Source organism: Tetrao urogallus (assembly GCF_951394365.1).
Source record: "Tetrao urogallus genome assembly, chromosome: 5".
Taxonomy (NCBI): Eukaryota; Metazoa; Chordata; class Aves; order Galliformes; family Phasianidae; genus Tetrao; species Tetrao urogallus.
This window is the reverse complement of record NC_136818.1, coordinates 4,812,670-4,840,631: the sequence shown is the minus strand read 5'-3', so window position 1 is coordinate 4,840,631 and position 27,962 is coordinate 4,812,670. Positions and strand designations below refer to the sequence as shown.

Below are 27,962 nucleotides of genomic sequence, written 5' to 3'. Positions count from 1 at the left end.
GCCTGGGGCTTTGCTGTTATCCATGGACAGACGTGGTCTTGCAAAGAGGGGTGTGGGGACAGAGTGGTGGCACTCAGGCCGTGCCTTGCTGGGGCTTTGGCCTGAGCAAGGTCAGTGAGATGGGGACGGAGGGGTGTCACAGGGATGCACCATCTTCGTACTGATACTTCCAGTCCTCTTTTTTTTCCCCTAATTTTACAAGCTGCTGAGTAGGACTTGAATTTTAGTTCAACTAATGCTACTTGATTCTTTGTACAATCCCAACTCTTCCTAATACTGATTTTTTTTAGTTGTTTCTTAATGAGAGAAACTTTTTTGTAGTGGTGTGGATAGGGACTGTGCTGGGGGATGTGCTGCTCCACTGCCCCAGGCTGCAGGGCAGGGCTGGGGCACAACCACACTGCCCCTTGGCTCTCACCCAGAGCAGGGGGAGATGCACCTGCAGGGTGGGAAATGGGCTGCTTGTGCACCCACAGCGGGGGTTTTCTCTGTTCCTGCAAGGAGAAGGTTGGCTGCCACCATGTCCCTGCCTCACATTCACTGATTTGGGTTCCCAACCCAAGATGCTGATGGGATGCCCACACTGGGCTGAGATCCCAATCCCATCACACTGCCCTGCAGTCCTGCTGCTGACTACAGCTCTGCGTGGAAGGAGTGGCAATAAAAGTGCATCAGAAGGAAAAACCTTTACCTGCCTGAAGGTCTGCTTTGGGGGCTGTGGTGCTGCTGCCCTGGCAGTTAGATCTGTACCGTACCTTGAATTATAGTCATCCCCTGCGAGCCTCCACCTCCCCTGCCCTCTTATCACCACCAGATAAAGCTGTTTCAAGCTAAACATGGCACAAAACACTCAGTTTTTACAGTGACTCCTTATCTCTCAAAACTCAGGGCAATCCTGCCTCTTTATCACCAGGACGCGAGCCATACTTCCAACTTATCTGCAGGAATGGCTGCTGCTTGATTAAGTGCACACAGTGATGTATTCACCCCAACGCTGAACTTTGACTGACCTCTCTCCTTCCCACAGCACTGTACTTTTTAATGCTTGGGGTGGAGGTTTTGGGGTGCAGGAGCCAGAGCAGGATTCCCCAAAGAGGTCCCCACCTGGGTGACTGCAGGAACGGTGATTTTTGGCCATGATGTTGCAGCTGAATTGAGCAGTAATTCCAGCTCAGCACCGAGCCGGGGGATGGCTTGGCTGACACAGGAGGACCCAGCCCCAACCAGAACACAGTGCTGAGCAATGCGGAGCCTTCCAATGCTGTCAACTGCTGCAGCTGGTCTTCCTGCCCACCTCCTGGGGAGTGCAGATCTGTGTGAGCTCTGTGGCTGGTAGGTCCCTGCACTTGGCCTGAGAGGGGCTCTCCCCCACAGGGTTGATGATGGGCAGTTGCCTCTCACTTGTGCCCGAAGGCATTCACCACATATCACCCCTGAGCTGTTCAGCAAAGAGGAAACAGCCCAGGTAGAATCGGAGTCATTAAAAACCATCTGGTCCCACTCCCTGCAATGAACAGATACCCACAGCTCCATCAGGTGCTGAGAGCCCCATCCAGCCTCACCTTGGATGCCCTTGGGATGGAGCATCTCCCCAGTTTTAGTCTGAAACCATTTCCCCTTGTCCTACCACAGCATGCCCTGCTAAAGAGTTTGTCTCCTTCCTTCTTACAGCCTCCCATTAGATACTTACAGGCTGCTCTCAGGTCTTCCTGTAGCCTTCTCCAGACTGCACAGCCCCAGCTCTCAGCCTGTCCTCATAGGAGAGGCATTCCATCTCTTGGATCATTTTTGCATCCCTTTTCTGGATGCACTTGAACAGGTCCATGCCTCTCCTGCACTGAGGACTCCGTATCTGGATGCAGTACTCCAGATGAGGCTTCAGAAGGGCAGAGCAGAGGGGTGGGATCACTCCCCTGACCTGCTGGCCATGCTGCCCATGCTGCTCTGGATACAGCCCAGGATACAGCCGGCTTTGCCTGCAAGGCAGCCCCTGCTGTAACATGCCAACTGGCTGCCCCAGCCCCAATCCCTTCCTCCACTGAGTCCCACCTCATTCTGCTCCGCTGGGGCTGGCTTGCAAACAGTGCTGAGGTCCACATGTGGCTTTGGTTAAAAGCAAGCAATTAGCATCCAGACTTCAGCAAGCTTTGCATGTAAGAGGGGTGGGGGAAGAAACCACACACAGCAGCTGCTTACAGCAGGTTCTCTTCCCCTTGTAGATCATCATCATCTTTTTTTTCATTGCTGCCTCCATGCTGAACATGCAAGGGTTTGGACAGGCCATCTCCAACACCATGACAGCCATGCACCCCATGGAAGGCAGCCACAGGAGGTCAGGCTGGGTGCAAGTCCTGCACGTGTGCCACCAGCTCATCCCATACCGTATCCTTGCTCTGCAACACTGCTGCTTGACCTGCACTGAGCCAAGCCTGTCCCACCTGACTGCCCACCTCCCTACCTTGTGAGTGTGGCTGCAAAGCAACCCTGTTGATATTTTTTACTATATTTGTGCACAGTGCAGTAACTCAGAAATAGCAACATGGAATTCTGTTTACTTTCTTAGAGCTGCCTGAACACAGCACTGGACAGAGAATAATCCTCCGTGCTGTAAGCAGAAGTTTTTATGGCTGAAGAGCTTTTCTGTTGCTCTGTGCACTTACTGTTCTTAAAACTCCCCACTGCTCACCAGGGCAGCTCAGGGAGAAAGAAATTAGAGTTAGAATTATTTTTAATTACAAGCTCCTACAGAAGCACAGATGATCCTTGTATGTTGGCACTACAAGTTAACCCGATGGATAAAACTGTTATGTTCGAGCTCAGAATTACTGTCAGAATTCACTTTCAGTGAATTTCATACGGTGAGAAAAAAGGATCACCTCATTTATTAGACAGGAATCAGCCTGCTTAAAATAGACATGTCTAGCTCCAGTTGATATAGGTAGCAAAAGAGTCAGTAAAACACGCTGCTCCAGACAAAGAGCTCTGCTCTCCCCTGGCCAGCAGCAGCTCTGAGCAGTGAAAACCAGCTGCTGCTAATCCTCAGAGCTGCAATGGCCCATGCAGGAGCCCAGCTGCACTCAGCTCGTGGCAGCAGGCAGGTAACTCACCCCAGAGCACTGCTATTAAACCCTGGCAACTACAGCCCTCCTCACAGGAAATCAGCGATTTTTCACAGGTAAGTACATTCCCAGCTGCTGTTGCTTCAGCTGCAGCCAATGTCTGGCACTGTTTCAGGTTTATTTCAAAGCCCCATGCAGCCTGTCATAGAGGAGACCTTCTGCAAGCCAGCTGGATTTCTATTTAAACAAATAATCCCCTCTTGTAAGCCCTTCATTCTCCTTCTACGCTTCTTTGCTGGAAGTTTCTGTGTGTGCCAAGACTATTTCTCCCCTGAAGTGTGCAAGGCATTTCTGTGCAAGCAGAAGTTTGCTGTCTGCAGCCGAGATAAAACAGCAAGCCCTTGCACATGATTCCTCGGTTCCTTCTTGCTCATTACAGCCGATGCACCTTCTTGCCACTGAAATACTTCTTAGAGAAGGGAGAACTCTTCACAAAAGCCAGCACTGTCGGAGTTCCCGCCTTTACAAAATACCTGCAAGATTAAAGAGAGTCCTCTAGCTTCCCTCTGCCTGGCCAAGCATCATGCAAGCAGCTTTTGCCCAGCACAGCACAGCCTGACCTCCCGAAGGATGACAGGCTGCTTTTGATGATCAGCAGAGCCTTTCAGAGCCAGGGCTACCCTTAACCAAGGAGCAGTGTTATGAATCAGTGATTCTCCCAACAACCACCCCTAATTAAAATAGAGAGCTGTTGTTCTGTCCCTGGAAAGGTTTCTTTTGCAAGTGCCCTTACAGCTTGAAAAATCTGAGGGCTTATGCACACTGCTGAGTTTTATGGAGTGCCAGTTCAGACAGTCCACAGCAGCAGAGCTCGAGCTCTGCTCCCCCTGTGACAGACCATTCTGCTGGAGCTGTGCTGCAGGCATCCCCAGCCAGCTACAAGCTGCTGCAAGTTAACAGCACCAGCTCTACAATACTTTTTTTGGTTTCTCAACAGCAGACTCTTTTCTCTAAACAATGGCACAGTACTTGAAAGTCAATTTCAGAGACCGAAACTGCGCTGCATGCTGTGCTGGGGACTGCTCACACAGCATTATTAACAGTGAGAGCATTGTTAACCTTCAACACGCTCTCTTTACACACTGCTGCTGCCTTTTTATAAGTAGCACTGTTTAGATGGGTATAAAACAGCCCCTCTAGTGCTGCTGCTTGTGTGTAGTCCCATTTCCCTCCCACCTCCACCTAGTCCAGGAGAGTTGTGCATTTTTTTGGGGGAGGGAAGGAACACTAATCACCAAAGCAGGCACAAAAACCATGTGGCCCTGGTGCTCTACACCTGCCCCCCATAGAGCAAGTGCTATTAAATCAGAAGGAAAAAACTGCACTTAAAGCCCAAAGTCTACTCTTACGAGAGACATGCAGGTAGAGCCTCACCTTTGGTGCTGCAGCACTTGTAGCAATGTGTGTGCTGGGTTCAGCTCATACATTTCTGCTCTTTCTTCATCTTCAAAATAGAGCTGAGGAAATTTGGGAGAGTTACATGCTTAAGCCATATGAAGACAAACTGCTAAGTCCAGTAAGAGCACAGCACACATCTCACAGAGGTTTCACAAGTTTCTCTACCTTGAACTGACTGCATCAGACACTAATTTAAGCAGTGCAGTCCTCTATATATATTCCAAGTCTTTCTGGCATAAACCAGCTTGCTTTCTGACAGCGGTGGCAGCAGGCACACAATTTCTGCCACAGACATTGTCCTTTAGTACCTGACTGCTTGCTGCACTGCAGGCTGCCCAGTGCATGCCACACTGAGGTGGAAAATGAGACAGCACCATCTACACTTCTTTATGTACAGTGTACCAGCTCACTGGCCTAAATCTCAGTTATTCTTTTGATTCCTAATTTCCTAACAGTATCTGTCAATACCTTATATTTCACACACACTGCGTATGATAGAAAGTACTTTCATTTTTGTTAATAAGCTCTGCCTATGTAAACTGAACATTTTCCAGATGTGCTGACAAGTGAATGTAGCTCTCCAAATCACTATTTCACAGCCATGGGTGGTGAACAGGTAATTATGCTACTGCTTTCATACACACACAGATGCTTAGTCTCACTTCAGAGAAAAAAAACAACAAAAAACAAACACCAAAACCAACCAAGCAACATTTCACAAATCAACACACTCAAATAGAAGTCCAGTTTCTCACCTGCAGATTGCTGGGAAGGTACTTTCTTTCTAAATCCCAAGGAGGTAACTCAGCAAACATCACCATTAAATGATCGATAAATCTAAAAGCCAGAACACACATTTTAGCTTAGCATTCAGCCTGATCTGTACAATTGGCACATGAAAGACAGTAAAAATACTAAAAAAAATTAGGCAATAGACTTGAAAATAGATTTAGATCACTGTAAAAACAAATAGCTTCTTCTCTTTAAACTCACTGCTTTCTCAATGAGACCATACCCTACTACAACTCATACCAATGGTTTTAAACTTGAACAGTGCAACAGCAAGTTGTTTTTAATTTCCATTTTCACAATACAGAAGGTGTAGAAGCGAGCACTGTGCATTTCTTTCACAGTTGATTTTTCATCTACATGGTCTCAACAATGCCACGCTTCACCACATCAGTGCTCAGAACACATCTGTAGGTCATTTGGCTGTTATTTTGGTACTGCAGGAGAGCTGGTCAGTTAGTTCTGAGAATTCACCACCAAACAATGTGAAAATGGAAAGACATACTTAAAAATACTATCTAAGAACTACGGCTTTATTCATCTGTTTGCACTGTCATTTTTAATGGCAAAGTTGTGGGTGGGTCTGTGCCTACAAAAACATTACAAATTCCAAGTTGTTTTAACCTTGTTTGGCCAGCTATGAGATTAGAAATCTGGAGCTACTTCAGTGGTAATGACAGCATTTCCCCTACCAGCTGTTCTAACTCACTCAAACTTTTCCTTCATGAAAGAATGCTGCAGATAGTGCATTTACCTGGAGTTCTCATGAAAAGCCTCGATGAAGTCTGTTTGTTCATGCTCAGGGTACAGGAAGAGAACAGGCCAGTTTAGGTTGCCATCAGCATCTAAGTGCACCTTTGCCCCTGTGGCACTGTCAGAGTGGAAACCATTCAGACATATCTCAGCCAGACTACCTGATATTTCTTCTTCTTCACTTGAAGGTTCAGCAACCAGCTTGATATTTCTTTCCTAGGAGAGAGGAAGGAAAATAAGTAAGTTCTTGTTTTGCATTAGTTGTTACCTAAAAAGGGGTACAGCCCTGGGAGCTCAGGACAGAGCTAGCCACGCTCAACAAGTCCTCAACCCAAGCCCCTTGTCCCTGTCCCTTCCCCTACAACCCCCCCCAAAAAGAACCACCACCGAAACAAGTCCCCTCACAGACCTACCTTTATTGCTGCAAGCAAACGCTCCTTTTGACACTGTTCTTTCTTCGCCATCGCCTTTGCCTTTCTTGCATCCCTCTCCTCAACTCGCTGCATGTAACAAAGAGTTGTATCACAGTCATGCATAGAAAGCCAAGGCCCAGCACTACTCTGCTGACAAGTGGAGGCTCCAGGAAGGCCCCAGCTGTTTTCTCTGCACATCTCAGCAACATTATTATGTGGAACCGAAATTATATTACGCAGAAACCTGAATGGAGAACTCTCCAACCAACGTGTTTCTAAGTTGACAGTAAGCAGCACATATCACTCCTGCAACAAGCATGCCAGTCTGCTGTAACATTTACCTTTAATTTGTCAGCCTTAGATCTCACTTCCAGAAGCTTTTTCTCTTTTGAATCTATTCGCAAGCCCTCCTCACACCACGCTATGGCTTCAGAGTAGTTCTTTAGCTCCATGTGACAGAGAGCTCCTGGAAGGATTAAGGCTTTTAAGCGCCTGGTATTGGAGCTGGCACAGAGCTTTTACACAAGGCAGTGGTTATAAAGTCAGTGTTAACTCTGGTGCCTTCTAAAGCAATACACTCTGTTGCACTGTGGGGTTGTGTTGAGCTGCAGACTGCCAGTAGGTCTAATAAGCTGGGAGAGAATCTGAAGCATTTCTGCAGCCATGGCATCAGCAGAGTGGTACAGCCTATGGTACCCACCCTTGGAGGTGCCCACAGCCAAAGCTGGGCACAGGATAGCAGAGCTGGGGCAGGAGGAGGCAGCTTTGCGGCCATTTTGCACTGCCCTTACCCCTCACAATGGCTTTGAGGTGGTCGGGCTTCAGCTTCCTTGCTTGGGTTGCATCAGCGAGAGCAGAGCGGTAGTTACCTGCGGGCAAAAGAAAGCAGCTCAGAAGCCTGGATTGCACATTTCAGGTACAACTGGGTCCCACAGGCGGCAAAACACGAGAACTGCATCACCGGCCCGTTCGGCAAAGGAGGGACAGCGGGCGGGGGCTCACCCAGGCGGCAGTGCGCGGCCGCCCTGTTGGACAGCAGCACGGCTCGTAGTTCCACGTCCCCGAAGCGCTGCTGCAGCCCCTCGCTGTAGGCCCGCACGGCCCTGCCGTAGTCCTTCTCCCCGAAGTACGCGTTCCCTTCGTTCTTGTACATGGCGGCTAGCTCTGCGGGGCGGGGAGGCGCGGCGTGAGGTGGGCTGCGCGGCTCCGGTAGAACCCGCCCTCAGGGTTGTGGGTGCACCCGCCGCCCCGCCGCCCACCTGCGGGCTCCTTTTCCTCGTCGAACAGCAGGGACTGCAGGCAGGCCAGGGCGGGCTGCCGCGACGCGTCGATCTCGGCAGGGCAGCTCTTCATAAACATAGGGATGGCCTCCAGCTCCTGCGGGCACACCGCGTCAGCCCGCACCGCCGGCCGTAACGCCCGCCCGGCCCCATCGTCGCCTCACCTGCTCCCACGTGTCGGGATGGAAGCCGTTCCGGTACCGCGGCACCGCATCGCCGCTCTCCCCGGCGTCCGCCATGCTGCTACCAGCCCGTCCGCTCTGCTACTTCCGGCCTCGTGTCGCCCCCTTCCGGCCCACGCCCCACCCCCTTCCGGCTCCGCGCCGCCATTTTGCCCGCTGTGGGGAGCGGGGCGCCCGTGCGTGCGGCAATAGGGATGCATAGCTGCAAATGGCTGCCCTCGTCCTACAGGTGTTCAAAATCGCGGGGTTGCCGCAGAGGAACAGGGTTGGTGGGCTGCGGAGCTGCTGTCTGTTCCAACCTTAACTGCTCTATGATGAACCACGAGGACAGCCCCAGAGGGAACGTGGGCTGACCCGGCGCGTCCCCGCGCCGCAGCACTGCTGTTAAGCAGCTCCTAAACAACGAACCGCGCTGTTCAGGCCCACTCCGCGCTGCAAAGATGATAAGATTTGGAGGCGGGGATTTCAAGGGAGTTGCACTTTACTCAGTAACTCAATGACACCTTCCTTGGTGAGGTACAAAACCGTGCCAGAGCTCTGATCCCAAACCTCAAAGACCGGGGGGTCCTCGCAAGCTCTCCTCCCGGCTATCACCACATAAGGGTACCCCAGCTTGTTGGCATCTTTCAGCCTTTTGCCAATTGTCATCTGCGTCCTATCATCCAGCACCACATCGCCCACCAGGCCAGGCAGAGCTTCAGCCACATCATCATAGAGCTGCTCCAGCACCACAGCTCCCTGCTCCTCCTTGCTGCCTTTCTTGGGGGGGATGAAACACGCCTGGTAGGGTGCAATGAGGCTCGGCCAGCGGATGCTGTCCTCTGTAGACAGCACCTCAATGGATGCTGCCAGGATGCGAGTGACACCCAGACCGTAGCAGCCCATTTCTGCTAGCTGGAGCTTGTTCTCAGGGGTGTAGAAGATGGCGTTGTGGACGGAGGAATACTTGGTGCCCAGATAAAATGTGTGCCCCACTTCGATCCCTCTGCTCTGGGTGAGTTTTTCTCCACATGTAGGGCACGCTGTTTGCTCTTCATCCATCATCTCCACGTTAGCTGCAAAATGCCCAGCAGGGCACAGCACCAACCTGTCCTCGCCAATGTCAGCCGGCAGCTGGAACTCATGGGATGCAGTGCCACCAATGGTGCCAGTGGCTGCCCGCACTTGGACGCAGCGCAGGCCCAGGCGCTTGAAGAGGCTGCAGTAGGCTCTGCACACCAGCTCATAGGTGTGACGTGCTGCCTCCTCTGAGGCATCAAAGGTGTACATGTCCTTCATGTAGAACTCCCTGCTACGCAGCAAGCCAAGGCGGGGCTTGGGCTCATCCCGGAACTTTCTGGTCACCTGGTAGAGGCGCAGTGGGAGCTGCCTGTAGGACAGGTTGCTATGTGCGGCCACCAGTTCAGTGACAGCTTCCTCATGCGTGGGGCCCAGGCAGTACTCCTTGCCGTGCCGGTCAGCCAAGCGGAACAGCTCTGGCCCCATCTGCTCCCAGCGCCCGCTGGCCCGCCACAGCTCAGCAGAGCTCAGGCTGGGCATGTTCACCTTCTGCCCGCCGATGTTCCGCATGGCGCCGTCGATCAGGCGGATCAGCTTCTCCATGGAACGCACGGCAGGTGGCAGGAGGTGGTAGCAGCCGGGGCTGGCGGGGTGGATGAGGCCACCCTGCAGCATCAGCCGGTGGCTGCGGCAGCTCAGCTCCGCCGCCTGGCCCTCGCATCCTGCCACACCACCCACCTGCAGGTTCAGAGGCTGGAAGAGCTGCGAGAGCAATAGGCGGGCATGAGCTGAAGCGTCGTGCTGGAAGCTGCGGGCCTGCAGTTGCGGTCCTGCTGCTGCTCTGAGCACAGGGAGCCCCATCCGCAGCAAGCCCAGCATCCTGCCTGTAGGGAGGAAGCAGCAAAACAAGGAGTTACATGCAAGGTGCTGCAGCTCAGAGTGCTGGTGGCGACAAAAAGGGTGCACCGCTGCCACGTGCTGCTTCGTGCTGGGTGGCACTGCAGCCCCAGCACCGATTCTTACCAGCCCCCAGGCTGGGCAGCACCTGCCTGCAGGTACTGCCCCCCACGTGAACACAGGCACCGCGTGAGCGCGCGCGGACACGCGCTCTGCACGTGCACGCGCGCACCCCGCGGCCCAGCCGCGCGCGCCGGCAGAGCCCGCACCGTCCGCACCGCCCAAGTCACGTGATACACCGCACCGTCTTCCTTCCCGGAAGCAGAACGTGCCGCTGACTCTATGGCTGCTCATCAGCGCCGCCTGCTGTGCGGAGGCTGCGCCGCAGGCTGTGCGGTTGGGGTCCTGCTGCAGGGCTGGGGACCGATGGCTGTCTGCGGGCAGCCGCCGTCAAGCGAGAAGCCCGCCTGCATTGTGCCTGCGTTTGTACTCGGGCACGGAGAAGCCCCTTCACGCTGCTGTGGGCCTCTTCTGTCAGGATCTGGTCTCTGTCCAACCTCAGCTCACGCTCTGCAAGACCATGGGAGCTGGAGGCCGGAGCTGGAGCTGGAGGATGCACCATCTCCAAAGAGCACTCCGCCAGTGGAGATGTCACTTTGCTGAGCCTGGTTTTATGGGGGCTTAAGTGATCCCTTTTTAAATATAAAGAAGTAAGCATAAGCTTTTCTTTTTATTTAAAAATGAGATTTGGGGAAATCTTCATAATTCTTCTGTGATGAGGAACATGCACTAATGTGCACTGCGATTTATATGAGGAAATGGGAAAGATAAACAGATTAAAGGGCTCACTGTTGATGCTTTTGAGTCAGGAGCACTGCAGCCGCTAAAAGCATGAACTGCAAGCACTGCCCAGAGGGACCCAGGGAAGCTGCTCCGCAGCTCTGAGCCAGAGTCTGTCTGCAGGTTTCTGACTCCAGGATGGTGCTTCCCTCCCAGAGCACCTGCACTCTTATCTCGGTGATGGTTTCCTGCTGCAATCTGGTAGCGGTGCACACACAGTCTGGGATACACAGCAGTTGAGCTGCAGGTCCTGCAGGACGCCCTGTGCTGTGGTGTGCAGGTCTTGCTGCAGGGCAGGAAAATGGTCCTGCCCTGTTTCCATCGCCTGCTGGAGCTGCTGAAGCAAAATGTGTTTCTGTCAATGACTTACTGCCTGCTGAGCAGATCAAAGAGGCAAAACATCTTGGATTGATTTGCAGGGCAGTGTTTTAAGTGGGAGGGTTTGAGGCTATACGAGAGACAAGATCTGCAGGGAAAGCTGATATCTCTCATTAAACCAACAGACAGTGCTGGATGAGGAGCTCGGAGGCTCGGTGCCTGGGAGCCTGTCTGCACTCTTTTATCTTTTCCAGCTGTGCTGAGAGGGATCAAAATGAGGTTTCAGCCCTCGCCCAGTCACACTGGCTACATCCTGGCTGACCCTGGCCATGATCTTACACAGCTGGGAGGGTCCATGAGTAAGTAGTGCTGCCTTGCACATCTGTCTGGCTGAACTTCCTGAGTGCTTCCATTCCTTCCTGTGATGCTTCTGTAATTTACAACTCCAGGGTGATGTTTTTATGTCCAATAAAATGGTAATTGCAGGGCTCGTCCTAGAACCTCCTGTGCTCCTTGGGATTGCTCCTCCAGGGGGAAGAGGTGGCACAGGCTGCCACCATCACAGAGCAGCTGGGAAACAGCCGCCAGCTCTGCGTGTCTGCAGATCTGAATGTGTGTCAGACAGCAGAACAGCCCCGAGGTGAAGCTTTAAAAACTGCTGCTTCTTTTAAGCTGCTTCAACTGCTTTTTGGGTCACAACCTGTGATGCTGGGGCTGGTCAGGCACTGATTTTGGCCATGTCCCTGGCTTGTGAGATAAACTTTAGTATCTAACAAATCTCTATGTGTTCGGTACAACCCCTTGGAGGTGCCGTGTGGGGACACCATCCTTTGCATCCTTACAGTGCTGGGGCAGAACCGGGTCATGCTTCACGTGGTAATTTGTGTGCCAGGAAGGGGGCACTGCATCACTGGTGGGAATCAAGCATGGGCTGTGCTCAGTGAAACTGCACTTGCTTTGCCAGCATGCATGGCTCAGAGAGATTGAGGAATCCTGCAGTGAGGACTGCAGGGCTTGGGGCAGCCAGGCTGGAGCCCCCAATATACTGTAGCTACAGCACCTCAGAATGAGTGGCAAGTGACAATGGTGAGGGCTGCCATGGTGAAGGCTGCCGTGGTGAAGGATGTCACAGCAGCCCTGGTGACCAGAGCCACCAGTGTGGAACATGGGCAGCCAGGTGAGGCCACCAACTGGGCTCACAGTGGAGAGAGCAGAAATTCCTGATGTAGCTCCTGAATTGTCATGCCTACTTTGCACAGCAGTCAGAGGCACCCACTGGGGAGCACCCTAGAGTGTCTATGTGGGATGTGGGCTCGTGCTCTGGGGAGCCACTTCCCACCCATCAGCAAAACCCTTTATTAGTGCTTTAATCTGGGATGAGTGACAAAGACAGCATGTGAAGCAGTGGAGTATGTACAGTTGTGCTCTGGCTCTGCCTTGCAGGGGACAGCACTGGCCTCTGGCTGGGCCAGAGCAGAGGCAGGATCCCAGGCAATTCAACTGCCCCATTTCCAACTCAAGGTGATGCTGAAGAAACGCAAACAGCAGGTAAGAGACAGATTTGATCCACCCTCCTTGTCCTGGCATCCAAGAAGCATTGGCAGTGTTGCCTTTGATGCTCAGCCTATCCTTACCATATTTTTCCTTCTGCAGCAAGAGAGGCTGGGCCCAGGAACGTACAACATCAGGGGTTTTCTGCAGGAGACACAGCCTTCGAGCCTGAGGGGCATCTGTGACACAAGGGAGCAGAGGTTCAGGGAAAGCCAGCGGGTATGTTGCAGCCTGACTTGGGAGCTGCTGGCATCCCTGTGAGCATTTTCCCTGTCAGCAGAGCTGACTGGGGGCTGCCCATCCTGTCCCATCTCTCCTGCAGGACTGCTTTCCTGGGCCTGGCACCTACGGCCCCCAGGGAAACCCCTACGCTCTCCTGGAGGAGAGGGACAAGCGCTCTCCCAGCACACGAGGGCTGATGGACAGCAGGACAGAGAAATGTGTCTTCCAGACAGCCACGGCATGTCCTGCTCCTTGCCCTGGGGTTGTGGTGTGTGCCCCTGGGGTGGCTGTGTTTCTCTGCTGGAGGTTTTCCTGCCACTTTCCCTCTGTGCCTGCAGGGCAGTGGTTTGGGACCTGGCACCTATTCCCCATGGAGCAGCACTGAGGAGCAGCTGCGACAGGCAGGCAGGCGCATCCCCCGCCAGGTCTCCTCGAGGGACAAGCTGAAGCCTGCAGGTGGCCGGCGGCGCAATGGGGAGGTGTGTAACCTGGACTTGGAGCTTTCAGTAAGCTGTGGCATCACCACCACAAACGTGTAAGATGGACAGCTGCTTTATGTCGCACCTCAAATCTTGAGTTTTGCTTTTTGGCTTTCTTGGATCTTAGCAGCCTGGTAAGACAAATCGTTGCAGCAGGAGAGCATGCCTGTGAACACTGAAAGGCTCAGCTCTCACAGTAAGGGGTGTTTGGGGTGGCTGGAATGACCTCCAGCAGCTGAGCCTCACGCTGCTCCTGTGGCCCAGCAGGGGGAAGGCACTGAGCTGCACGCTGGCACTGCCAAGGGGTTCCTGGATGAGCTGATGTCAAAGGAGAACAAGAAGAAAGGCTGCTTCAGCACACTGCCACGGAACCCAGGCTGCCCCACAGGGCCACACTCAGCCAGTGCCCGAGGGATGCGGTCAGTGGCAGTGGGGTGTTTCATTTCCATCCTGCCCAGGCTGCTGGGCTCACGTGGTGGTGTTGGGTGCCGGGCAGTGCTGTGGGGCCGCTCTTCTGGAGAGCAGATGGAAGGGTAAAAAATTTCCTTCTGTACAGTATGTGGTGGGGCCAGGCTCGTACGATCCAAAGCCCATTGAGAGATCAGCAGAATTCAACCAGCCCCCGTTCTGGTCATCTGCCAAGAGGTTTGACAGAAAGTCTGAACGCCTCTTCATGGGGAATGAGGTGAGTGAGCACAGGGCAGCCAGAGAGGGACGCAGGAGCCGTCAGACTCTAAGCTTGCCCTGTCACTGTCTCTGATGAGTTGCTGGCACCCAGTGAGAGGACAAATGCCTTCCTGCAGCTGTGGGCACCCAGTGCAGAGCAGGCCCTGAGATGGGCAGTGTGAGCTGGGCTGATGCTGAGAAGAGGGACAGGAGCTCAGCAGCAGCCACGTCACCTCTGCCCTTCTCAGTGCATGCTCAGTCAATGCTTCCTAGAAGTTTTGCTCTGCATCAACTGTAGGCAAGGGGATGCATTTCATGGATGAGGACAGCTAGATTACCTACTGGTGCTAGGAGCTCCTTGTATCCTCCCAAAAAGTCATATTCTGCTACTTAAAAGCCAGTTTTTTTTTTTTCTCTAGCAGCATCAGCAGCACACTGAAGAGCCAGTGCAGGTATGAGCCCTTCCCCTAGTATCCCTTCCTAGAGTTGTATTCAGCTTTGCAGCTTCCCCACAGAGAACCAGAACAAAGGCTGAAGGGCTCAAAGCAGCTGGAGAAAGCTGTAGTCTCAAATAGTCCATCTTGGCTAGGAATGAGCAGCAGATTATATCCCAGAGGCAAGGTTGCGATAAAGCAGCCCTTGAACTAGCAGTAGGCAACTAGGGAGTGCATTCGAGCCAGCAGAGCTAATCAGACCCTTCTTCTCAGTGCTGTGAGATGAGAGGAGCTGCTTGTGGAGAGGACTGACTGGGCTAACACCACATAGCATGCCTCCTCCTCCCTCCCCTGCACTGCAGACCTTCTTTGGTTAACATATTCCACGTATTGTTGTTTTTTGCAATTGGAAACATACAGCTACAGCCCAATGTTGTCCCAGTGTCAACAGCCACGCTGCCTCTGCAGCGATGGGAAACAACACGCGACCTTCTCTTTCCAGAATGCTGTGGGTGTGGGCCGCTATAATATCACCAGGCACGAAAAATACCCTCGGAAGATCAGATACCAGTCCCTGTACCAGAGTGACACGCAGCGGTACCTGAGCAACTTGAAGCAGGATGCCTACCTGCTGTAAGTGGCATATAACAGGGGCTAGAAGCACTTTCACACCAGCTTGCAGGAAAACCCTTTATCTTGAGCAACTCTGGTGAGGCTGAGTATGTTACTGATAGTTTGCAACTGATGTGAGAGGCTAAATAGCAGAAGGGATGATTGTGGAGTTGCAAGTGCTGGAATGGGACTGAGCAACGCTTGCTGGCCCCTGAGCAGTGTCCCTCTGTGAATGGTAAGTTAACCATCTGTGAAGAAGCGAGCAGCCCTTAATGCTTCCTTCTGTGTAAGGGCAGCAGGAGGGTTAAGATGCTGCTGGCTGCCCAGGATTCTAAAGGTATGAAGGTGGTCGTTCTTCTACTTTGTGAAATGCAGAGTCTGTGTGAAGAGGAGGTGCAGACAAATAGCGCCTGTCTGAGTTAGAGGAGGCAGCCTGGGGAAGAACCTGACGGTGGATGGGGCTCTCTCAGCTCATTCCCTGTGCTGGCACTGATTTGATCAATGGCCTCAAACAAAAATTGCGTTCTCAGACCGTGCCTTGGTTTACCCGTTTGGAGAAGGAAGATAACAAGGCTCAGTTCCATTGCAAAGGGCTTTGAAATCGCTAGGGGGAAAACCCTGTGAAGTAGTTGGGAACTGTACTAATGAGAGACCTCAGGGCAGTCCTCCGCTTTCACCTTTGCTCGTGGCCAAGATTAGCAAACTGCTGTGGTGGTACTATGGCTGACAGCTCTGCAAAAGCTGTCTTGATCTCCAGAGAGTTGTTAGAAATCCATTTCAGCTGAATACAACGTGGCAGCTTTCAGTGGGGCAGCTACGAGTTAGCTATCCTATGATGAAGGAGAAGGCATAATGAAATCTAGCCTTCAATATCGCTGGCTTTGTTAATTTTGTAGTTCCACTAGGAATAAAAAAAAACCTGAACAGTGAGCAGGATGTTCAAATGCACCGAATTGCTCTATGATCAAATAGCACTCGCTCCAAAATCACTTTTCAAGCTACAGCTTTACTTTCAAGGGAATAGCCAGGCTTTTAAGAGCTCTGTTCACCTCCATGCTCGTTAAGACTAATGAGATTAATCCAGCCAATAATTAGAGCTCACTGAATCACATCCTCTTTTCACAGCGAGCGGCTAAAGCCTGCTGCGAAAAACAAATGGAGTCATTTGATTTCTGCTCCACGTTGTCCAGATACCTGTGAAGAAAGCACTGCTGTTTTCCAAATGTAAGATGGTGCTGGAAAGCCTGAATTGGCGAATAAACCACAGACGGCTGACGAGATGGTGTAATGTGAATACTTGCAGTGTGCTGACATGCAAGAGATAGGAAACAAGTCTTGTTCTGTGGTAATAAAACACCCTTCAGACATTCATCAGTCTAACCTGCCTGTTGACTAATTCATTATTTTCACCTTGGCCTTTATGAAAATGACACAGTGGAGAAGAGGATGTCAGATACAGATACACTGACCACAGGAAGGTCTGCTGGCACGCAGCACTCATTCAATATTAAGCATTTCCTTCCCCATCAGCTTGCACTACTCATCGAACGTGCAGCTCTCTATCTGTTCTGTGGTTGGTGGCAGTTATCGTGACAAGCAGTGAATGCCCCAAGGTCCACCACAGCTACTTGAAAGGAGAGCTGGTTCTGAGAAAGCAGCACCATGGCAGCTGGGAGAGGTTTAGGAACTGTCTGTGTACCTGTCCTGCCATCCTGGAGCAGTTATGTGTGAGGATCTTCATTACAAGCTATAGCACACACAGCTTCACTTGAATTAACAATTCAAATACTTACAAGCAGCTGGAGGGCATTCGGGGGAATTTAGTGTCATCATTCCAAATTTTGTAGCATATTAAGGCCTAGAGGCAATGAAGAAAGTGAAATGAGCAGAGAGCTCTATCAGCTGTAACAAAGGATGGCCATAAAACCATACCACGAGTATGCTGGTTCACTTCACGTTAACCTTTACAAAGGCTCACACCAGTGTTTAGATGGACTGGAATAATTAAATTTAGGTGTAATTACATGTTAGTTGTGGCTGATTAGGTATGCTAATTAATCTGCAATTACCCTTTGGTGGGAGAGATAATTGAACACAGGTAAAACTGTGGTAATTTAAAGAAATAGCGATTACTGTAATAGAAAGGCAAGCAAAGGAAAAGAAGGTCTCTGAAGGGAGCATTGGAAGAAGATGTAAAAGCTGTGACCAAGCTGCAGGAGGGCTGGAATACCTCCCTCCAAGCTTACAGAGTTCCTATAAGGGCACTTCTCAAAGAAACTGAAGATGGGGACGTGAAACTCTTCAGGCTGAAGAGGGCACTGCATCTTCATCCTCTCTTTTGTGGTTGGTCATTCAAACCAGGGAATAGTTTTAACAGCAAGGAGAACTGAGATAGGAGCTACAGCAGTTGATGTGGATAGATAAATTCAAAATGCAGTTTTGCTCTCATGGGCCAGAAAGTCACAGGGAAACAGTGAAGTGAAGGGAAAAATCAGAATAACTGGCATTATGAGGTTCTTAATGAGGCATAACGGAAGGGCAAAGGCTCAGCTATAAGGCATATCATGGGGCAGAGATAAGAGTAGACTCATGGCCTTCAATGGCATTTCCTTCAAAGCTGTTTGCAGAGTTAGACACCTCATTTAACATCACTGCAACGCCTCTGGCCTTTGATCAAGGCAGCAGCTTTTCTCACTAATTGCTGACCACTTGTAACAGTGCAACAGACATGAGAAAGGCTAAACAACGCCATGAAAAATAAGGTATCACTTGTTAAAAGATGCCACTTTGAGCAGTACACCGGCTATATTTTTATTTTAAACAGCCCATACAGCCAAAGAATAAGACCAACAGCAATTCTGCTTGTGCGTGTGTGTGACTGGTGTACAGTGACAGTACCAGACCACATCATACCAAGTCTGCTCATAAATTAACGAGTGAAAAATCAAATTCAGTGCACACCCAAAGATCATCAACATGTGAGAGAAACACAGCTTGAGTAAAAGTATTTGCATATTCCTCTAGCTTTTTTAGCACTGCCCCTTAAAAACGGACTCAACCGATCCTTGCTCTGCGCAGATCATCTTGCAAGCACTGGGCTAAATCATAGCTTTGCCACAGGAATAAGGAAACTGCTCATGTGCTGCTTCCCTCGCAGGGGTGGGAAGACAAATTCCCACTCTGAGAATCAGTGCTTGCTTTCCTGTGTGCCACGAGGCCTGGAATGGATCACCGACACAGCCCTACCTCTCACCTGCTCTCGTATCTGTATGGGCAGCCCATGGGCTGGGCAGCATTGCATGCACCCTGCAGTGGCTGTGTCTCCCCTTGGCAGGCTGCTCCTGCCACCAGTTCCCTGCGCAGGACTGTAAGGAGCACCTCACTTGCACACCATTTGCCCAGCATGCATCACTGAGAACAGGCCAAGCTTATTCTTGTCACTGTTTTATCATTGGTTTCATCTGGATCGTAAGCATCCATCTATCAATAAATAACATCATTGGTTTAGCACTCATAAAAAAATCACAAAGCTTCTCACTGCAAGCCATTTAAAGTGTTTTCTGTGTTACCCCATAAGTAGCCCTCAAGAAATGACTCTTTCCCCTCAAGCTCAGCAATGTTCAGAGTAACAATGTGCCACATTGCTTGGATGAGACATGGGCTTGGTTTGGAATCACGTCTCTGGCTACAGAGTCAAAACATTCCCACACTTCTACACTTGACTGCATGAAGTGTGTGACTGTGCTGTGCACCAGAAGGGGGAACTGAACAGTATTTACTATTGATCTCCTCTCCAGGTGACTGAAACAGTCCTTTTTACAAAGCCTATCAATCTAATCCAGGTAAACTGAAAAGCAAAAATGCCTCTCGAGCAAGAACTGAAGCCTGAGCATACCAAGCACCCAAAACAAGGGCTCTTCCTATCCATAGCCACTTGCTCTGGCAAACCTTGTGAAAATAAAGCCTTAACTTGTGAGGGCACGCTTCCTCTTCCTGCTGGCCAGGACAGAAGGGATTCACTGACCATGTTCTCTTCCAACTGAGTGTTTATAAGGCACTAAAATTAAGCAAAAAAATCAAAAACAAAAGGCAAAAACACAAAAGTTCAAATAAACAGACTCACAACAAGCAAAGCCCCAAATTAATAATTGCCTATATGAAATAGCAGCAATTTTTCCAGTAGTTGTACAAAGCCAGAGCGTTGCTATCAGGGGGCACAACCCAGCACAATACTGTTAACCAATAAAGTAACTAAAATCTATACCCACGTAACATTTTATAATCAAAACCAGTACAAATCTGATAGGCACAAGTAAAAAAGCATTTGCTTCACACCTCAGTGCTCAGTTTTGAAATGAGACCAACTGCTGGGGAGTGTGGTTGTGTGTTGATGTGCCACGCAGCTCCGCACGGCCAGAAGGACGTGGTACCATTGCTAAGCTGCCCTACAGCTTACTGACTGGAGGCAAACGATCAATGTGACAATTCATTCAGCTTTGGCACCTCTTTCTGTCACCTCCTTACCATTTTCAGAAGTAATTTTAAATACAGCTCTAGTTTCTAGCTGGCATCACTTCAGTGTCCTCTTTTCCAGTTACTTTTCTTATGCTCGGAGCTAGGTGAGCTCACCTATGTCCAAGACAGGTCCAAGATACACAAGGTAATCAGCACTTCAGATTTCTTAAAAACAATCACTTTGAGTTTTGGAAAACTGCTCTTAAAGCATACTAGGAAATACTAAACATAAGTTTATAAAGCATGAATTCATATCATTTAAATATCAACAAGAATGAGCTTATTTGGAGAGCAATAAAGCTTTTCTTTAAAAAGGATATGCTGACTAGCTATGGTAAATTCATCTTTCCCTGATTGCTTAATTAGGCCGTTCAAGCTCAGTGCCTGGCAGCCTTGCAGATTTTGTCGTACACTTCTGGAAAGGCATCCTTGCAATTCATTTGCTCCCTCAGACTGTGGTATAACGAACCATCAAACATATCCCAGAACTCCTCACGGGTCATGTAGCAATCTGCATACAGCATCTGGAAACTGAAATGAAAAATAAAAGGAAGTGAGAGATACAGCATTAATCGTCCCGCAGGGTATGAAGAAGAATTAAGAGGAAAATGGACAGGGCTAGTTCTGGAGAGCAAATATTCAACAGAAAGAAAACCACCAGAATGCTCACATGGATCATGCTGGGACCCTCAGCCAATAGACAGATGGAGCAACGTGTTCTTCTACTTTTTAAGTTTTCTTTGGATTGCACACTGAGAATAAAACTGGGAAGGTGTGAGCCAACACAATCAGATCAGGTGAAGAATATAAACGTATCGTGTAAGTGAAGCACAGTGTAACAGAATTCCATTCACACAAATAAATGGAATCGTTATTTCATCGAACACAGAATCCTTAGAGTTGGGAGGGACCTCTGAGGGCCATCTAATCCAACTCCCCTGCAATGAACGGGTTCTAAATCGTTGTGTACTCTTCCTTGCTTCCACTCTGTTCTCCCTAAAATGCAGCAAGCATCAGAAAAGAGCAGTAAAATACAAAGAGCCCCGTTGTGATTATGAAACTCTGAGATAAAGCATTTACACAGTGTTCATTTTTTTCCAGTGACAGGTACAGAAAAGACAGAACTTTGCTGGCAAAAAGATTAAAATTAAAAGCTTAGTTTCAAATTAATTTTAGAAGCTTAACATTAACTTTTGGTTGCTTTGTTCTCTATGGCAGATCACATTGTAACTAAAAGACTTTTATAATCTCCAAAATACCTCGAAGCATACTCACCATTGTTACTCAAACACATGGGATGTAATCACTGTTAGATTGAGAAATACAGAAACGCAGCTAAATGATACTGATGGCATAAAAACACCGCATAGCTGGTTTTTGTTGGGGAGAAACAAGTCTGTAACTGCCTGCCTATTGATGTTACTACGACAAATTAGGCTGTCAGGAGTCAGTGACAGATGGTGGGGATCTATCTCACACCCACTGTGGTCTTGTGTAACCAGAATCAGTGCAACAAAAAGATGACTGCAAAAGCTCCAGCTGTAGGAAAGGCTTCCAGTGCCACGCAGGGAGCAGTCAGGGCTGGCCTCCTGCTGGGAGGACACACGAGCCCAAGGACAGGGCAGAGTCTGTGCCGCTGCAATGGCAGAGAGCCCAGCAGCCCCAAGGGCAGGCAGGGAAGCTGTCCAAACTTTAACAGCCTGTGGGATTCCTGAAGGACCTGTGGCCTGCTGCAGCCAAACAGCACTTGCTCTGCCCCTGCTCTGGATCAGCCTTCAAACAAGCCAGCCTCAATCTGCAAGGTCAGTGGTTACCTCTGGAAGGACTGAGCTACCAGCCTTGATGAGAGCGGTCACTGCGCCGTACTTACGCTGCCTTGGGACAGCAGCTGCTTTACATCCCGCCTGCACGGACCTGCTGAGGTCCTTCTGACTGCATGGACCAGGTCTGTTGCAGCAGATTCTACTCCCAGAGCAGCACGGAGCTGAAAGGACGCGAGGCAACCTGTTTGGATGCTGCCCAGCTCCCAAACACATCGCACCAACTTCCATCGGTGACCCCACGTATTTGGTTGGTTTTGCAATCAAATCATGATCGTGCAAGCATATTATAAAACTGCAGCATCAAAATTAATAATTAAACTAACTTACAATTATGCTTTTTAAGTTGTTGTAGTATTAAATTGCTGCAGTGCAACATAGGAGTGATGAAACTACACAGATGTAAGTTATATGGCACTGGCATCGTCCCAAGGAGTGGAACCTTACCCATGCACGCTTCTCACAAACTTTTCCATTTGCCTCATGGAAGCCCTGGCTTCAAATTGTTTTGTTTTGGGCTCTCCATAAGCTCCAATATCCACGTAGAGTTCTGTTTCATCCCCTTTGGGGTGGACCATACCAGGATTATTGGGCAATATGAAAGGACATAACCAAAGAGGGTATACCTGCAGAGGCAAGAAAACACTTGGTAAATGATTCTTAACACAATAATCATTTAAGCAATCTCTTAATAAAGGTGACGAAGAGTTAAGAGGACTTCTTCCCAAGGTGGGATTAAATCTTACACAGCTTTCCCTTTCCAATTCTCTTGCTGCAGTTCTTAGAGCCTCCTTCTAATCACCATAATAGATTGAGATGCTCAGTCAGAACACTTGCAGTGTGCTCCAGGAACAACAACTCCCCATTAACTACCTCAACACCCAGATGCATGTTTAATCACCTTTTACACAAGCTGAATATTATGCCTTAAAACAAATGGCCACAAATATTGCAACAAGCACTCCATGATTCACTGCACATGTTCTTACATTGAGGTCAACGTGGAAGGTTTGGATGGATTTTTCAAGGCTTTTCATTGGGACCAGCATGTCTTGCACAACATGATGTTGCTCATACAGCTTTCGAATAGCTTCTCCTTGGGTGAGTTTTAACAAAGAGATTTTGGGTGGAACCATCCAGCCAAAGAGGTAGCGGAAAACAGGGTTATTGCCAAAAGGAATGATATCCTTTAAAGAGGAAAGACAAGAAAAATTTGACTTAAGAGTGTGTAACTGAACCAGAAGACAATACTTGAGAATCCTCAGAGAAATATTAAATGAAATTTTCAATAAATGTAACTGCTGATGCTTTTGCTAAATGCAAATCTGAACTAAGAGAAGTCTGAACTGGATTTTGCTACTGAACCCTTCCCTAAGCATCTCCTTGTTACCACAGAGGATTTTCCGACTCGTGTAACTCACAATATTTCATCAGCCCTAAATACTTGCAGAAAAATGAAGTTCAGGGAACAGCAGGCTATTATCTCAAAACTGCTGTGAGGAGCTCCTGAGAAGAGAAACTTGCAAAACTCTTGCAAGAACTGACACGCACAAGATCAGGTCTTAAATGTATTTTAAAGCTGTAAAATTTGAAGTACTTGTTACACAGCAAACTCCTGTTTGCTTACCTTCTCCAGCAGCTGAAATTCAAAATGCAGCAGTAAGAAATTCAAAATGTAGCAATAGGAATCTTTCATAATGTCAAATAAAACTTTTGCATAATTGCACATCAGAAGAAGTAAGTTTATATAATTCAAATTAATGCCATTGCCTTATAATGAGTGTTATGTGCTTAGGCAAGTTTAGGAAGGGCACATCCTCAGCCACAATTCCACCTTTGTGTTTTTATCACTGTCTTTAGAAATCACTCAGTAGGCATAAAGGCTTAATGCTTAAATACGTGCCTAAGTTTTACACTCAGAAAAGCATTCAGCCATAAATGAGGAAGTTGTGATACAATGCCTTAAGTGTTGCCAAGGAAAAGAAGCTACAACGTTCATACACTGGGAAACAGCAGAGCACCTTCCCGTAAATGTTATTTCAAGTTTCAAACTGTTCTTACCTGGAGTTCCCAGAAAATACTGCGTGTGTGTCTGTGGTAATAATGTCTTGAGGGGATGTATTCAATTCCAGTCTTATTGGCTTTCAAATACTTCTCCACGTGCTTGAAGAACCACGGCTTGTAGTAGTTGCCGATTCTGTTTATCTGTAAGACAGAGATTCATTAGCACATCCCAACATGGGTAACAGTAACTACTAGACAGCACTGAGTACTTCCCTGAAGTCCCTTTACAATGGGAAGCGATGTTACATGCTCTGTGACAGTTCCACTGCCTCAAGAAACCTAGAGAGCCTTCATTTCTCCTTCCTGCCACATGCATGGCGGCCACTTATCTTTCCTCTCATTAAGATTTTGTCTAAATAAGGCTTTCCTGTTATGAGCAGCTTAAAAAGCCATGAAGGTGGCAGAACCGGATTCCTGAAGTTCCTCTCAGCCCCTCATTAATCCAAAGCCTCATGAAGGCAGAGGAGAAATATCCAAGCTGAGCAGTGCGGTGAACAAGCAGCATATCCCTCCTGTGCACATCTCTGATTGGTCTCACCAGTACTGGCTGTCTTTAAGAGCGTGCTGGAGAAGGAGTTACTCTGAACAACTGCAATTTGAAACAGCAGTGCTCTGTATATGAAAAAGGATATTTCCTCCTTAGTACTGACATGCAAACACAGTAAATTAAATTATTTGCTATACTAATGGAAATTAATGGGTCGCTTCTCCCTCATTGAAGAGTACAGGCTCTGTTGTCATTACAAAGAGCTGCGATTTAAAGCATTCTGACAGACAGATTGCACTTTTCATCCCACATTAAGAGTGTTTTCAGTTCTTATGGTCCTAGTTCTATATCATCATATAGCAGTAAAGTGTCAGTTAAACTTTGGGGTACTGCTTTCATTGGGAACAACTTTAGTTACCTTGCTTGGCTCAGCTTCATCAGTCAAGACTCCTGTCATGATGACAGCTTCCTCCAAAGAATACACGAGTCCTTCCACAAAACTGTTCTCCTTCTTCTTAGATTCCTCAGTAAACTTCTCACAAATATTCCTCAGTCCTCGTACAGGCTCATAGTGTAATTTGATGTATTTCTTGGCAGGAATCATTTTTATTTCTGCTGCAACCAGGAAACCCAGAGTACCACAAGACCAAGGCACTGCGTAAAATAGGTCTGAGTTTTCAGTCTGCAAAAAGCACGTCATATGAAATCATCTATCCACACTGACAACTGCCAATGACATAACAAAAAATAGCAAAATAACATTTTGTCTTACTGGTGAACATCTCACAAGGCTTCCATCAGCAAGGACCAGTTCGTAGGCCACGCAGGTATGTTGGAAAAGCCCATAGATATGGGATGAAGACTCAATGCCCGTTCCCATGATCAGACCACCTGATTGAGGGAGCACATAACAGTTCCAATGAAACATACTTCAGAACGGAGGTGATTTTTACCAGAACAAAGTTCAACAGTGTATTTTAGGAAAGGTTCACACAAAGCAACGTGTCAGTGCACAAAAGTAAATGAAATGCAGGAAATGAGTCCATTTCTTCTCATCACAACAACCCTTACCTACAGTAAGGTCATCAAGCTCTGGCACCACAGGAATAGTCCATCCCATAGGATTCAGATGTGCAGTCAGCTGGCCCATGGTGACCAAAGGTTCCACACGAACAACCTACAAAGAGAGAAAACTCAGTCACAAATTAAGTGTTTGGAATGAGTGATGACAAAACGCGGCTAACTGGATCGCACTTCCATCTGTTATCAGAATTCAGAGCCCTGCTTTCCCAAAAGCAGTCCTAAAAATAGTTGTAACTGCTAAGTGATTCCTCCTCTGCCTCAACGTCTTGTTGCTCAGTGCCCAGAGCCATCAATCCTTCTGGTCTTTTAGGCTTCGGCACACAGAGCGAAGTGATTCCATATGCTGGGTTTTTGGATAGAATGATCCAAGCCCACACTGTAAAAACTAAAATTTGGAGGGTTTACTGCTACAAAAATCCTTTGTTCTTGATAGAGCCTAGCTCCACTTCAGCTACAAATATAGTCAAACAAAAGCTGTATATTTCAGTATTATGAGAGGTTGTGCTACCTGTCTCTCACTGTCTACTTCCAGAACATCCATCAGGTTGATCATGATGTTCTTATGGGTCTTCTTATACTTCCCAACACGCAGTGACACAGTCAGCCAGCCGGGCCGACCGGTGCACATGTATCTCCTACCACCTTCATCCTTCCACTGCCGCACCTGCAAAAGGAAACAACCAAAACTACACCTCAGAAACACCACCACAGGAGCCACGTTAGCACAGAACCGCGGGACGCCCCGTGTTGGAGGGGACCGTGCAGCCCAGCAGCCCCAACCTCTGCCGAGGGTCTCCCACAGCCTCCCCTTCCCGGACGGGAGAGCCACGAGCAGAAGCCCAGCTCCGTCCCCCAGCTCCCCCCGGTCTCACCTGCTCCTGGATGTGCCGGACGCGCTGTCCGTGCAGCCGCGGAGCGCTGTGCATCCGCCGCACGGCCCACGCGCGGAGCTGGTAGTACACGTCGAAAAGGATGGAGAGAGGCATCAGGAAGAAGCAGACGAAGATCCAACGGTGATGCACCAGCACGGCCTCCAGCCCCCGGTGCCGCACCCACAACAACAGCAGGAGCAGCCCCGCTCCCAGCGACCACACAGCCGACATGGCGACCGCACCGCACCGCACCGCACCGCACCGCACCGCACCGCACCGCACCGCACCGCACCGCCGGACCCCCGCTGCACCGCGCCCGCTGCTCGCGCGCTCGCAGCCCGGCCCCGCCTCCCTTCCCTCTAGCTCGCGTCTCATTGGTCGCCGCCGGTCTCCGCCCTGAGGCGAGGGGAGGGGAGAGACCAATCAGAGAGCTGCGGGGAGATCGGACCAGGCGCTGAGAGCGCTGATTGGCTGAGCGAGGTCGGCCCGGCTCTCCCCTCATCGCGGCCGCCGGGGTTGGGGCGGGGGCGGCACCTGGACGAGGGGTGGGTGCGGGGCTGGGGGCTGGGGATCCCCGGGCTGGGCTGAAGGACTGGGGATCCATGCCCCTGGGGACTGAGGTACGGGAGACCTCGTGGTGGGGACTGAAGTGATGGGGATGGGGGCGGGGACAGAAGCATTGGGGTCCCTGTGATCGGGATTGAGGTGCTGGGATGGGATCTGAGGTATGGGGGACCCTCAGTTGGGGCTGAGGTGTTGGGATGAGGTCTGAGGTATTTAAGGCCCTCCAGTGGGACGAGGTGCTGGGATAGAGTCTGAGGTATTGGGGACCCTCTGTTGGGGCTGAGATGTTGGGATGAGGTCTGAGGTATTTAGGGCCCTCTGTTGGGATGAGGTGCTGGAACAGTCTGAGGTATTGGGGACCCTCTGCTGGAGATGAGGTGTTGGGATGGGATCTGAGGTATTGGGGACCCTCTGTTGGGGATGGGGTCTGAGGTAGTTGAGGCCTTCTGTTGGGGATGGGGTATTGGATACCCCTTGGTTGGGTGAGGGTATGGGGCTAGAGCTGAGGTATTGGGATCAGAGCGAGGGTGTGGGGATGGGAACAGGGCCTGAGGTATTAGGGACTCCCCCAGTCAGGGCTCATAGGGGAATGGGTCTTGTCATAGGGCATTGACAGCACTGTGGAGAAGCTGCTTTGTGCCCAGGGTCACTCAGTCAAAGTGGATTATGCTGGTGCCTTTAGGCTGGGGGGCAGAACCCTGTCACATGCCTCTCGTGCAGCCTTGTGGTGGTTTTGGTGCCCCACAGAAACTCCAAGATGCTTGCCATCCGCTTTGTAGAAAGGAGAAAGAGGCAGACTCTTTCTAGAGCTTGTTCTCTAAAACCCTGATGGAAAATTCCTCCTACTCTCCACAGCGTGACAGCAGACAGACGTACAGCAACGTCCTTGAGGAAAATGAGGCATTTCTGCAGCTAGAGTCCCTCAAGAGGTGCAGTGTTAGAGAGGAGTATGGTGACAGCGGTGTCCTGCAGGCAGCTCCAGGAACGTGCTCACACAGTGCCAGCAGGCGGCCTGAGCCCTGCTCCATCAGCCTCAGGTTGCTGCTCTGGGGGCACAGAGACCCAGTCACAGCATCACTGAGTTCAGAGAGTCCACCAAGGAGATGCTGGCTGGCCCTGTGCCACAGGAATGTGGTATGAGGGTATTTCATGAGGACGCCGATGTTGTCACGTCATGACATGGCATGCTGACATGTCAGATAGTGCCTCTTCCTCTTTGGAAGCAGGATCTGCACCTTTGACTGCCACAGCAGAGACTCAGGAGTGCTGGACTGGGAAGGATTGCTGCATCACGGTTCAAAGCTCAGTCACACCTTGTAGTCTCCTTCAGGAAACCCAGAGACTCTGCTTTGAACCTGGTTCATTTTTTTTTCGTCTCATTGCTCATATCAGAAGACTGCTCTGCAATGTTGCTGCTCTGACGTTTGGAAATGTTCTGATTTTCACCCTAACTTTATTCACGGCCAGATTGTATTCACTGCACTTGTGCCTAGGCTGTCTGCTAGCTCTTTTCCTTCTTGTATTTAAGCTGATGTTATCTGCCTTTGCTTACCAATTTGCCTGCTGGCTGGAATTATGCACAGAAAAGAAGTTTCCCATGCCCTA

At 49.8% G+C, this 27,962-nt stretch overlaps 4 protein-coding genes across 4 annotated transcripts; 1 reads left to right on the top strand and 3 right to left on the bottom strand.

The window, feature by feature from the left end:
- Window positions 1-3,492: 3,492 nt before the first annotated feature.
- Window positions 3,493-7,991, bottom strand: TTC4 (tetratricopeptide repeat domain 4; the record flags this gene model as incomplete). The annotated part of the gene is made up of 10 exons (XM_079535525.1): window positions 3,493-3,592; window positions 4,494-4,576; window positions 5,273-5,354; window positions 6,061-6,275; window positions 6,473-6,559; window positions 6,814-6,938; window positions 7,264-7,341; window positions 7,475-7,636; window positions 7,732-7,849; window positions 7,917-7,991. The coding sequence occupies 10 exons, from the start codon at window positions 7,989-7,991 to the stop codon at window positions 3,493-3,495; spliced, it is 1,125 nt and encodes a 374-aa protein (XP_079391651.1).
- A 408-nt stretch (window positions 7,992-8,399) lies between these two features.
- On the bottom strand, window positions 8,400-9,812 carry PARS2 (prolyl-tRNA synthetase 2, mitochondrial; the record flags this gene model as incomplete). The annotated part of the gene is made up of 1 exon (XM_079535677.1): window positions 8,400-9,812. The coding sequence occupies one exon, from the start codon at window positions 9,810-9,812 to the stop codon at window positions 8,400-8,402; it is 1,413 nt and encodes a 470-aa protein (XP_079391803.1).
- A 2,341-nt stretch (window positions 9,813-12,153) lies between these two features.
- CIMAP2 (ciliary microtubule associated protein 2) lies at window positions 12,154-16,180 on the top strand (the record flags this gene model as incomplete). Its single annotated transcript, XM_079535472.1, is given in 11 exon segments — window positions 12,154-12,165; window positions 12,432-12,536; window positions 12,642-12,758; window positions 12,862-12,999; window positions 13,100-13,240; window positions 13,505-13,625; window positions 13,628-13,659; window positions 13,797-13,925; window positions 14,326-14,358; window positions 14,843-14,973; window positions 16,078-16,180. Coding segments are annotated over 11 exon segments (1,062 nt in total).
- A 3,664-nt stretch (window positions 16,181-19,844) lies between these two features.
- DHCR24 (24-dehydrocholesterol reductase) lies at window positions 19,845-26,024 on the bottom strand (the record flags this gene model as incomplete). Its single annotated transcript, XM_079535230.1, has 9 exons — window positions 19,845-19,998; window positions 21,735-21,913; window positions 22,277-22,474; window positions 23,349-23,492; window positions 24,257-24,520; window positions 24,611-24,729; window positions 24,910-25,015; window positions 25,430-25,585; window positions 25,794-26,024. 9 exons carry the CDS (start codon window positions 26,022-26,024, stop codon window positions 19,845-19,847), a joined length of 1,551 nt encoding a protein of 516 aa, XP_079391356.1.
- Window positions 26,025-27,962: the final 1,938 nt, after the last annotated feature.